The sequence below is a fragment of the Ascidiella aspersa genome, chromosome 7 (assembly GCF_963924565.1).
Source record: "Ascidiella aspersa chromosome 7, kaAscAspe10.2, whole genome shotgun sequence".
In the NCBI taxonomy this organism is placed as follows: domain Eukaryota; kingdom Metazoa; phylum Chordata; class Ascidiacea; order Phlebobranchia; family Ascidiidae; genus Ascidiella; species Ascidiella aspersa.
The window spans coordinates 30,941,095-30,953,368 of NC_139453.1; the positions used below are offsets into that span (position 1 = coordinate 30,941,095).

At 34.8% G+C, this 12,274-nt stretch overlaps 1 protein-coding gene across 1 annotated transcript in view; it reads right to left on the bottom strand.

Moving 5' to 3' along the window:
- Positions 1-10,807, bottom strand: part of LOC146138955 (uncharacterized) — a 54,173-nt gene extending 43,366 nt beyond the window's left edge. The window contains exons 1-12 of the mRNA XM_083394746.1: positions 10,745-10,807; positions 10,291-10,315; positions 10,160-10,200; positions 9,879-9,959; positions 7,541-7,716; positions 6,019-6,167; positions 4,892-5,082; positions 4,270-4,358; positions 3,489-3,705; positions 2,612-2,737; positions 1,431-1,545; positions 197-377 (exon numbers count right to left, since the gene is read on the bottom strand). Of these exons, the coding sequence (XP_083250872.1) occupies positions 197-377; positions 1,431-1,545; positions 2,612-2,737; positions 3,489-3,705; positions 4,270-4,358; positions 4,892-5,082; positions 6,019-6,167; positions 7,541-7,716; positions 9,879-9,959; positions 10,160-10,200; positions 10,291-10,315; positions 10,745-10,772 (1,419 nt within the window). The 5' untranslated portion in view covers positions 10,773-10,807. The remainder of the gene's footprint in view (positions 1-196; positions 378-1,430; positions 1,546-2,611; positions 2,738-3,488; positions 3,706-4,269; positions 4,359-4,891; positions 5,083-6,018; positions 6,168-7,540; positions 7,717-9,878; positions 9,960-10,159; positions 10,201-10,290; positions 10,316-10,744) is intronic.
- Positions 10,808-12,274: the final 1,467 nt, after the last annotated feature.

Here is a 12,274-nt window from a genome sequence, read left to right on the forward strand (position 1 = left end):
CTTATTTTTTTATGAAGACTCACAGTTTAAGAACAGCAAACCAGAAAACAATTTAATGGTTGATCTGTAGAAAAGTCTGGATGTAGAGTTTTGCTATTATTTCTTTTATAATTTTCTAAATATCCCTATTTCTTGAAGACTTACAGTTTAAGAACAGCATACAATTTACTAGTTAGTGGACAGAAGCATTTCCTACCGAGTAAGTCTGGATGTAGACCATAAACGAAGCGTCCTCATCCTGAGCGAATAGCAAAGCACATTCCTCTCCCTGTGTGAAGTAAGTTCCATCGAAGGACTTGTAGTGGTTGTGGCCGTAAGCCATCGCTATACCGGGAAGGGGTAAGATCTCACTTTCCCACCAACCAGCGTTGCAAGTGCTGTGGTAAAGTTACAAGGGTGGGGTTAGTTTACGGCAAACTCTACAATTAATAACTATTTAACATCAATAAAAACGATAAAGCTATAATAAAGAAGAAAGTGTTGGATTGTAGTACACACTTCTGGTTGCAACCCGATATTATTGTGCGCCCATATTTCTTATTGTAACTAGATTTATACTCATGTTGACTATGTACAAATGAAGTGCGTCCCACCTACTATTAAATAATGTTTTGATCACCAAGTTCGTATCGCAGGTCTTGATCAAGATGATGTCAATTTACTTGACCTTTTTGGCTTTGCAATTCATTATCAAGCTAGATTTATATTTTGGAGCATAATGGTTGGAGGTTGTAGTAAGACGTAATAAGAATATCAAAGCCCATACAGAAGTAGGTATCATTTTGGACGTTTCGAATAACTCTTTATTCATTTTCAACATAGCTATTGTTATACAATTTATATTGTTATACAAATCTATCAGCGTTTAACTCCGCTGAGCTGTCCTATTTTTTCTCACTATGCCTACATCTTCAGGCTCTAAAGATTTAAATGGAAAAGTGCTGCTTTTGGGCCAAATAAACAATAAAACTCAAAGTTTTAACACCCGAGTAAAACAAGGATCAAAAGGAATATAAATTTGCGCGTCAGTTCCTTATTCAAATAGACTTCTATGTCTCAAAAAGTGTCTGATCCTGGTTTTACTCGGATTTTTTAAACTTTGAGTTGTATCGCTTATTAGGCTCAAAAGCATCAGTTTCGCATTTTAGAAATCTTCAGGCAATGTAAGAAAAACTATTTGGAAAATCTTTTGTTAATATAAGCGTCAGCGGAACAGTGATCAACAAGCCGAACCTAATAAAAATATCAAAGCCCATACAGAAGTAGGTATCATTTCGAAACGTTCAAAATGCTGCCTACTTCTGTATGGGCTTTGATATTCTTATTCCGACTTACTACAAACTCCAACCATTATACTCCAAAGCAGAAACTGCTTCCAATGGTTTTGGATTTCATAAGCTTGCGTCATTCTACTGGAGTTTAATACTCACGATTGTTCACGGCCGACAATGATGACGTGTCCATGTGGGAAAACCTCACTGTCCATTTCACAAGAACATTTGTCTCCGTCGATACAAGCGTTGGAGAGAGGATCCCAGTAGGTGCCTGGCAAGAAAAGTTCACTTGAGCTTGTTTATCCTATACCAGGGGCTCCTACTCTTGGTCTCGTGGAATAGTTTTAGGGGGTCCATGAAGGAAGGCCCAATTGAAATGATAGTTTATGTTTAAAAAGTATTTATTATTTTTTTTAAGTTTAATTAAAAATAAAACGTTTTATCATTGAATGCATTTCGACTCTGTTTTACTTAAACATTTTTGGATCGAAGTTCGCTATTTTGGTGTTTGTATTGTGACGTCAATTTATGACGTCATCTCTAAATATATCTCGCCCACCGTGTTCCACGCGAAGCAAAAAATAAATAAGGGGTTGGCGGTAAAAAAATGTTATAAGAGGCCCTGAACTAACTGTTAAGTTTAACAATTCTGATTACTCACAAATACTTGCGATGTGGTATTTGTTATGTGTTTGTTTTTAAGCCATAAGATGTCGTTTGTAGCTTTTATTCTAACAAACTTCATGGTTTGCGTCTCTATGTGCCAATATTTTGGTTTTATGTCTGTTTTTTTCGCCTTGCCCTACTTGCAAAAGCTAATTTTTTTTTTTATGATTTTAAGAATATTAAAGCCCATACAGAAGTGGGTGGCATTTTTAATGTTCCGAAAAACGTCACTTCTGTATGGGCTTTGATATTCTTACTACGTCTTACTAAAACCATTATGCTCCAAAATTAGTTTTAGTTTGAAATAAAATCAAATAAGCAACAAGAAATGTGGCGTTCATCAACAAAACGACGCGATAACCCCAGCCACAACCCATACCTACTTTGGTAACTTTTAGGTCCTTTCTCTTAAGTCGACAGACAAAAAACATGTCTGCGTTAATTTCAGTCAAACCTAGCAAAGTTTATAACATTTTGTTTCACGGAAAAACTGGAAGGTTAAAAGTCGTGTTATTTTTCTCAATAACAGGTACTTGTCCTATACAACAGAACACATTATGCCGTTGATTAAAGTTTTAGAATTGTTTTTAATGACTTGAGAAGAGCGCCGCTTCGAACTAAAATCATCCAGCAAAGTGGCCTGAAATATAACATTGTTAATATTCACTCACCGCCTGCGCATTCGCATCTTGGTGAACAACTCCTACTCCACGCCATTGCGATGTACTTGTTGGCACACGTAGGTGCTAAACCCCATCCGCATTCTGTGTATTTCATTCCATACAAACAATCAACCTCTGCGCGAAAATAATTTGTCAACAACTGGTAAAGTATAAAGAAGATAGGATTAAATTATTACAAAGAAATTGGAAAAAAATATTTTTTATTTTTTACAATTTTTTTTTACTAAATAGAAGCCCATACAGAAGTAGGTAGCACTTTGAACGTTTCACATAAATCTTCGTTCATTTTTGACATCAGAAAAATGAATAAGTGTTGAAAATAAATAAAGAGTTATTCGAAACGTTCAAAACGTTACCTACTTCTGTATGGATAATTGATATTCTTACTATTTACGTTGTTGTTTTTTTTACTTTACTTTAAAGATTTACATTTTATGTGCTCTTCTCCCGAAAAAAATGTTTTGTTCTTTTAAAATATATAAGTTCATTAAAGAATTAAGGGGAGAAAAGGGCGAAAAACATTTAAACTACAATCAAAAGGTAACTTCGTATTACAGATTCATTTTAGGGTTTTTATTATTTTCAACATAAAAAAGAACTTAAAAGTTTTTTTTCTTTCAAAAAGTAAAACTTAAAACAAATTTTTTTATACAATTTACCTTAATTCGTAGTTTTTTTTTACAAATATTTGGTTTTGTAACTTACTTTAAATCTTACCTAATATTTTTAATAAAAAACATTTTCATGGCAATAAACTCCTTAGAAAAAATCTATAAATTTTCAAATGTGTTTTAGTCGAAAAATATTAATTTTCAAAATTGTTTTTAGTTCTCTCCATAGGTATTTATTCCAACCTATAACTTACCACAGGCGCTGGTCCTCCAATCATACACGGGCGCCATTACAAGAGCACACATTCTAGTGTATTGCTGGATGATGTCACACATACAGTGGGCATTCTCCATGTAGTTGCACATGCACATCTCCTTCACACACTGCTTTATGAAGGGCCGTGGGTCGATCCATTCATTGCAATACGCAAAGCTTTCACTTGTCATTATGTAGCAAGCGTTGAGTACGTCCTTGTTAAAAAACATAGGTTTTTTAATTTCACAACAGCACTTTACAATCACTTAAACCGGATATTAATCAAGTTTAAAGACTATTTAAAACACTTTAAAAAAAAAATCATTTTTTTTTTGTATTTACAACATTGATAAACTACTAGAAGACCATTTAAAGTAGTGGTTCTCAACCTGGGTACGCGTACCACTAGTGGTACGAAGTCATTTTGGGTTGGACGCAGTATGTTTTTAAATAAAATTACAGTTTTACAAAAAAGTTTAGCATTTTTTCCCATTGTAATAAACTATACATTCATTGTTATGATTGTATAGTTAAATATTTTATGCTTCAGGTTGTACGCGGTGAAAAAAGGTTGAGAACCAGTGATTTAAAGGCTTTTCAAAAATAACCTTTTTTTTACTGTACATTGGCACTTGATAAATCACTTAGACTGGGCATAAATTAAATTAAAAAAAAACATTTTTATTTTTTGTATTTACAATAGCACTTTACAATAAATTAAACTTAAAGCCAACCGGTAAAGGCCTTTGAACAGTATTAAGTAAGTGAGACACACTTACGGTAGAGAAATCCACGCATTCGGTGTCCTCAACGGGGACTTGGTACGATTCAGTGCAACCATACTCACGAAAACGCTCGCCAGAAATTTCTGCAACACAAACATCATTAGTGAGGTTTATTACGGGGTAACATTAGACTAGTGTCACAAAGCACAGAAAAACAGGCAAAATGCCATTTTGTTTATTATTTGAAAAAAAAAATAGCTTAGATTGGAATCCGACATGCATTTCGGTTGACAAACTATTTTAAACACATATTTTAGTTCATTAAACATATTTTTTGGGCCAGAAGAACCAACCCCACCCCGTCTATCCCCGGCGCCATAGTTTGATGTACCCTGATTACCATTCACGAGAAAACTGGTTGTGGGGTAAGAGCTGTATATCCATGCTGTATATCAGTATATATCAGTATATACAGAAGAATCAACCTTCTGTATATCAGTATCTGTGTACCATTAAACAAAATTAAACCGGCAAAACCTTTAAATGGCATTGTCTTCTTCTGTGACATCAATAAACAGTTCTGTAGTGTAACTCAGTAAATATTTCTCTATTTGACGACACTAAAAGGTTCTTTATTGTGACATCAATAAACGGTTCTCTACTGTGACAGATTTACCTTCCTGATCGTCGACATCGATTCCGTTAAGGTTGCCGCAAAGTCCTTCCACATTACCGCCGAAATCCGGCCACAGGTAGATTATGACGTCAGACCTTCCGTCATAAAGAAGCGTGATTTCTGCGTTGGGGAGTCTGACCTTGCGCATGGAGCCGGGTACAATCTCTAAACCTTCCCCTTCGAAACGCTCGCTGAAAACAATAAAATTATGTCAACTGCTGTTAACTGACAGGTTTATAAGTTCTCTAATGTTGAGGTTGCTAAACTGGGGTCCATGGGCCCCTTGGGGGTTCCTGGAATAGTTTTTAGGGGTCATTTAAGGCGTAATTGAAATATTAGCGTATATTTAAGAAGAAGTAATCAAATGAATTTGCCCAAACCTTCTAAACTCTACGTTTTTAGTTTGGACAGCGGTTCTGCATACCGGAAGTTACTAGAATTTAATCGCTTTTTATTTTATTGCTACTGTAATTTATTTTTGAATTATTCTGCCTGATGTTCATACTGAGCACTGCCGAATTAATCTAGCTTTTAAAGCAGTGTTTCAAAAACTCTTTAACTTTGGTATACTTTAAAAATTATAATATTTCGTGAGACAGTTTCTGCTAACATTATAACTTGTCAACTACCCTTAAGTAATTTCAAAATATCACCGGTTTGTAAACAAAGTGCAAGCATGAAAATCAAACTTCTAGATAACTCAGAAAATTAAGATATTTTAGTGGGCTGCAACTTTTTAGTTAACTGACCCCAAAGTGAATAAAATAAAATTAGCATTTACATGCAACCCCAGTTTGTTCCCTGATAATGCTCAAACTAAATAACATAAGCAATTTGATTTTGCATAAATTATACACAATTTAGGAGAACTGTGGCTTACACATGAAGTTTAAATTGACACATTACCACATTTAATAAAAAAAAATTATATATATTTTTTTTAAATGACACTTTCAAAATATGTAATTTTAACTGGACATAAAATATTTTTAAAGCCTTTTAAAAAAACAATTTTAACAACTTTTCAATACTTAAATCCATTAAAAAACATTTAAAGACATTCAAAAACTTTTCAATATGCAAATTTACTTGAAGACATTCAAAGCCGTTACAGAACCGTGGCTTACTTGATTCCGACTTCTTTTATTCCTTGTTGTCTGAAGTCCAGGATCGTGGTGTTGGGGTAGAGGGTGATGTCACACATCGCATGTGTGATTTGCACACTACGAACGCAGTCACCGTGTTTGCTGCAATCAGGTTTGCGAGTCACGTCGATCTTGAGAAACATTCAAGGTCGTTTAAAGTTACATTATCACACTACTACCAATATTCAACAAAAAGGTCAAATATCGCAATTAGGATTGGATTATTACAACATACTATTTGTCAAAGTTCCAAACTTTTCATGGTATATCACTCAAGTTTTGAAGTTAAACATTTAAGATTTGACATCTAAAGAATGCAGGACCAAACAATTTCTGAAGGACTGCAAACCCTAAGTGTAAGAAACCTACTTTCTGAATCCATAAAAAAAACCTTTGATTTATGCCTTTAAAAAACAGTGGCCGACATTTTTTGTCGCGGCCCAAAAGTATTTATTTCAGAACTGTTAAAGGCCCACTACGTACAACAACTACCAAAACAGTGGCAGATTCAAAATATTTGGTTTTAAGGTGAAATATTTCACGGCGCCTTGATGCCCAAAACACTGTCATGCTATAATGTTAAACATAATATAAAAAAAGCCTAATAGCGCGAAGCGCGAAAAAATTTTCAATTACATACAGTTTAATTGGCAAAATATAATTTCAGGACCACATTGGGCACATGAGCATTTCCAAGCAGAGCCAATTTGAAAATTCCATGCCACGCCAGCTTTTAAAATAAAGTGCAATGAATGTACGGCATTCACGCGGCCCACAACTACATGATAACACCAAGCTATTCAAAAGCCCACTAAAAATGGCGCCATGGCCCAAAGTTTGTTGATCACTGGTGTAAAACAAGATACCTCCTCGCCCTTACATGTGAATGACAACAATAAAATCAAATCGGAGAAATATATTTTAAGACATTTCTGTCTTAATATTTAACCTACATTTAATCCCACAAATGTTACTTTAGGTTCTACTGTAATTTTACTTTTATTTTTAATTGCAAGATTTGTTGTATTATTTCTATAAACTAATAATCCTCTTAGATTTATTAGGAGGCGCTATTTACCAGACAAAAAAGTTGTTTAAATTAATATACGATGCCCGGGGCAATTATTTTTTGACTTGCTAAAAGCTTTAAAAAAATTTGGTAAAATCTTTGGCAAAATGCACAAAAATCGTTTAAAATTTTATAATAAAAGTAATTTTGTAAGATTATTCAAAAACAGCTCCTCTGGTAATTGTATTTTTAACCAATGTTTCAATACCTTATTAAAATCTCCTATCCAAGGTTGGTGAAACGCTGGTTAAAAATTACAATAACAAGAGGAACTGTTTTTGATTAATCTTACAAATATTAGTTATATTATGAAATAAGAAACGATTTTTGTTCATTTTGCTTAATATATAATTATGCCTAGTACATCTTGATATAACAATTGTAAGGTTAAAAACAGCACCTTGGTTAGCCTTTCCACCTTTCAAACTAACTCACCGACAGGGTAGACATGCCATCGTCCACTCTGCGCATCATTGTGTATTTGCAAACTCCACTGTGCATATATTCAAGATTGTCGAACGTCTTTACTGACGCAATGCCATACATAGCACAAGTGGGTTGGTTGAAGTCCACAGAACCATAAGAACGGTCAGTAACCTCGGTGTAGAGCCCTAACAATAAATTGATGGCTTGGGTTACAAGTTGGAGATTCTATGCGACTCATTTTAACATCCGAAAAATATAAGTAAATGTAGTGTAAAACTAACTGGACACCGAAAGCCAGCACCGACTCACCGAATCAGTCGACCAATGATGCAAGCAAGGCAGGCTAGAAATACAACTAACCTGCGGAGGGGTTGGAACTCACAACCTCGGTTATACCGCAACCGTCGCTCTACCAACTGATCTACACAGGCTCAGTAGTCAAGAAACAACCATACATTAATGCTTTTCTGCTAGTACATGTAATTTCACATTGGATTTTGTATACACAAAAAGTAATAAAGCCATTTTGAGTCATACTGATCATTGACAACAGCTTTGCTTGCACGAAAATCCTGAGTAGCCGACTGAGTTCAGTAAGCCTTTATGAAGGTTTCTTGTGTGGTCTTAAACTAGTCATGGTATTGTCAAATCCAAACTGTGCACATACATTTTTTTCAATTCAGGGTTTTACGATTAAATGTAAAGATTAGATTACAAATGGAAGTCTTTTAACACCCGAAAATATAACAAAATTGTGGTTGACTAGGGTAAAATAAGTCATGTTATTGTCAATTCATATTAACTTAATTCAATTTTCAATTTAGGAACAGAGGTAGGCGTTGGGTAACAATTTTCAATTTAATTTTTTCCAAAGCTTGAGCATATAATATAAAGTTTGGGTAACTCAAAACTAATCAAAGTTTGCCAGACTACAGTGGTGCTCCAGGAAAGTAAGACCTGCGCGGGGGATTAATCCGGCTCGGCCATGGTCATAACCACGCATTTCATGTAAAATCCAAGTAAATGGAGTCTTTTTCAGTATAGTTCTTCATTTTCAGCCGTGCAAATTTTACAAATAGCATTATTACGGCCTCTCAAATTTGGGCAGAAATGTTATTGCAGCCGCGCAAATTCAAGCTGCAAAACCTGCTCGTCCGCGTAAAATTTAAAGTTTTCAATCTGGGTGGCTCTATTAACAATTCATTTTTTTCTTTAGTCTAATTTTGATTAATTGAGAGGATGAGTTACAATTTGGATGTTTAGTGCGAGGTATTTCATTCCACAAGATGAAATTCTGGGAAATAAACAAAGCCATGGAATTACCAAATAATTTCATAAATTTAAAGGTTTCCCTGAGAAAAATTAAACCTATTTTGAAATTTAAATGAGTAATATTCTGATTAAAGTGTGCACAAAAATTTTGTTCGAAAATTATTGGGTGGGTACTTGCCACCCAGTCTGGAAAGTATATGGACGAGATCTCGCGGGTGCGGAGCTGAAAAAATCTGGGTGACCAGGTGCAACAAAGGTAAAAAAAGTATACCCCGGTGCACTTTTAAATTTCCTTTTGCAAAGCACTCTGTATTGCATACATTGCACTGTAAACGGAAGCTCCACAAGCGTTTTACATTTTTTTCAGATTTTTTCAGGGTGCACTTTTAAAAGGTTGAAAAAAACTAGCGGGTGCACTTGCCATACTTTCTACAGTGGCCTGCCACATAATGCAGAATGGCAACATTTCCCGGGGTGCAATTATATTTTATGTACGCAGGAGGTGTTTTACGCTAATTGGTCATAAAGATATAATTGACCAGGGCCAGCCCGCATTTCATGCGGAGATCAGAAATTAAGGTTTTTTTTTTTACTTTTTTTTACGAAATTCAGGTGTGCAATTTAACAATTCAGCTGTGTACACAAATAAGTTTAAAAATGTCGGGTGTGGACCTGCCACAGAATGCAGACAAGCCAGGTTAAAAAGTTAGGCTCTCAGTCGTAGTCATAATTATAGCCCCACATTTCGTGTAAAACAACATAAAATGCCGCTAAATCTTCCGTCGCTCTGTTTTCGATATAGTACTTTATTTTCAGCTGCGCAAATTTCGAAACTAAAGTTGTTCGAGACGCGAAAATTCTACAAAAAAGTTATTCCAGCCACGCATATTAAAGCTTCATTTTTATTAAACGTTACCCGAAATGATAAATAATGGGTCATTCACTGTACTAAAAAATACAATTTTGCGGTAAAAAAATCTCGAGTGTGAAGTATGAACCTACCAGAATGCAGACTGGAAAACGCAAATCACCACATTTGTACTTTAACTTCACACTGAGGATAAAATGCACTTACTGTATGAGCAGTCTTTTCCAACGTAGCCGTTCATACATTCCGAAGTCACGTCGGGGTCAAAGGTGAATTCATCGCTGATATCTGAAGATAAAATTGTTTGTTTTTTTAACAAAACGACGTCAGAAAACTTTAAAATAAGTGAAAAAGCAAAATATTAATTTACAAAAGAATTTCACGAAATATTTTTGGCGCCATTACTAAAACGAATGACTTGAAGGAAATGAAGGATGACCTGAATGTATTTTAAAAATGGGAATATAAATAAATACACAATAACTCACCGATGTTATCTCCGGATCCAGTTTCGAAGAAAAATTGACCCCTGGGTAAAAAAGAGGTTAGAATTAAAATTACCAGCTAGTAAGCAACAACTTGAAATATATTAAAATGAAATTTAATTGAAGTTTCTTACCTTGTAAGTTGTCCTCCCAAAATCCCTGCGAATAAAACACATAAGTTAAATTTTTAAATTAATAATCAGAAAAAAATCGTATTTAACAAAGGCCGGAAAATGTATCATTCTGGTGAGCATTCTGGAAGGCAAAGTAAAATAATACAAAGGTTTGCTAAATTTTGCTGCCTAATGTTAAATTTCTTGCATGGGCAGAACTTTGTCCCATAGTGCGAAACTCTTTGATTCGTTTTTTTAAGTAGACAAACTGCAAGCAAATGTTTATAACACTGTATAAAATCACCCTATTTCGTAATTGTTAAAAAACATCAAGTGGGTTAGTTTAAGTTTCCAGTTAGTTTTGAGCAATTTACTAAAAAGTAATTGTTTTCAATCATAAAATGTAATACAAGGCAGGACAGAAAAGCGGTTGTCTAATTTTTCAAAAATTGAAAAACAGCAAACTTTCACTCACCAAGGAAAACCAAAGTCAAGAACTTCATCTTGAATTTGTTTCCAGTAAAATATCGGTAAAACTTTCAGCGGACAGTGAGGGCTGGTTGAGATTTCCATGAATTTATACCCGGGTCCCAATGTTGTTTTAGCTGGCTTTGAAAAGCGCCGATAAATTAGTTCAACGCTGAGTTACTTAAGGACAATAACTACATAAGCGCATTTGATTCCACGTTGTTTTAAAACGTTGATATTAATATCGCACCTGCCACGGTTAACTTGGATTCCAAACGGTTCCGCTGCTAATTTAGTTCAATTCCTTTGAACATTCGCGCGCGTTCCATTGTTAATGTGGCGCTTTAATTGTGACGAAAGCGTTTGAACACCTGCGAAAGCCCGATAACTTTAACGTGCGTCAATTCTTTGCGTCAATGCGATTAATGGCAACGTAATTTTTGCAGCCGTCTCTACAACTGCGTTTGGAATTTTTTTTGTTTTTTCTAAAATAATAAACTAACAAAGCGTTGCTGAACAGTCAAATACGAAAAACTAAAATTTTAATCTGGCTCGAACCCAATCTTAATAAATCTAACCATGTAAACCTGTACTACAGTCGGCAACAAACCATATCAAAGCGACACCCAATTACGGGGTTGTGACCCTTGGGCTGTGGAACACTGAGTTTAAATGAACCGAACAATTAAATAAAATGACGTCAACTGGGCTACGGATTGCATATTAAACAAAAAAAGATTAAAAGTCGAATAAAGATTGTGTTGGTGAAATGACATTTAAAAATGGCGTTTAGGCGAATTATTTGCGTTAACCCAATCGTCTTAGTTGATCTTCGTAAAGCAAGTACATAGACTTTATGCGAAATGGCGTGACTTAAAATTTCATTACGCGGCGCTAGCTGTTCAAGAAACTAGGAATTTTTGTCGTGCGTTTTTAACTAGTGATCGGAAAACATGCATAACAATTTCACTTTAACGTCGCAAGAGGGAGCTAAAGGCATGCGGCTTCTTCATGCAAATTTGTAATTCATTGCCGACTATGTTACGCTTTTTCGCGATGTCTTCTGTGCGAACTTCCGAGCAATACTCGGCTTTGAAAAGACGATTTATGGCGATACACAAAAGTAAATGGTCGTTGGCTGCATTATAATTTGTTGTTTTTTTCGCCGTTTTATTAAAAAATAGTCATGTATAGAACAAGATTATTTTTCTAACCCTAAACACTTAAGTTAATTTTATTAAAATCAAGGCAATTTGACAAGAAGCGTTTTTGCTTGCTTCTTTCGTTATTAATATTAAGCCGTATTTATTCGAATTAAAATGACGTCGACTTTGCTGCAATATATATATATTAAATCTATTAATAGCTGCGGAACTGAAATCCTAGCTTTCCGTTTTCCGGCGAAAAACCTTACTTATTTTTTTGGATTTTTAAAGTTTACCAAACTCGCGCCGTATTGCGGAAGGTTGCGCAATCCTACGCATTGACTGTGTAGCAAAAAAATCCAAGTTCATTAATTACCGGCCGCCATATTTTC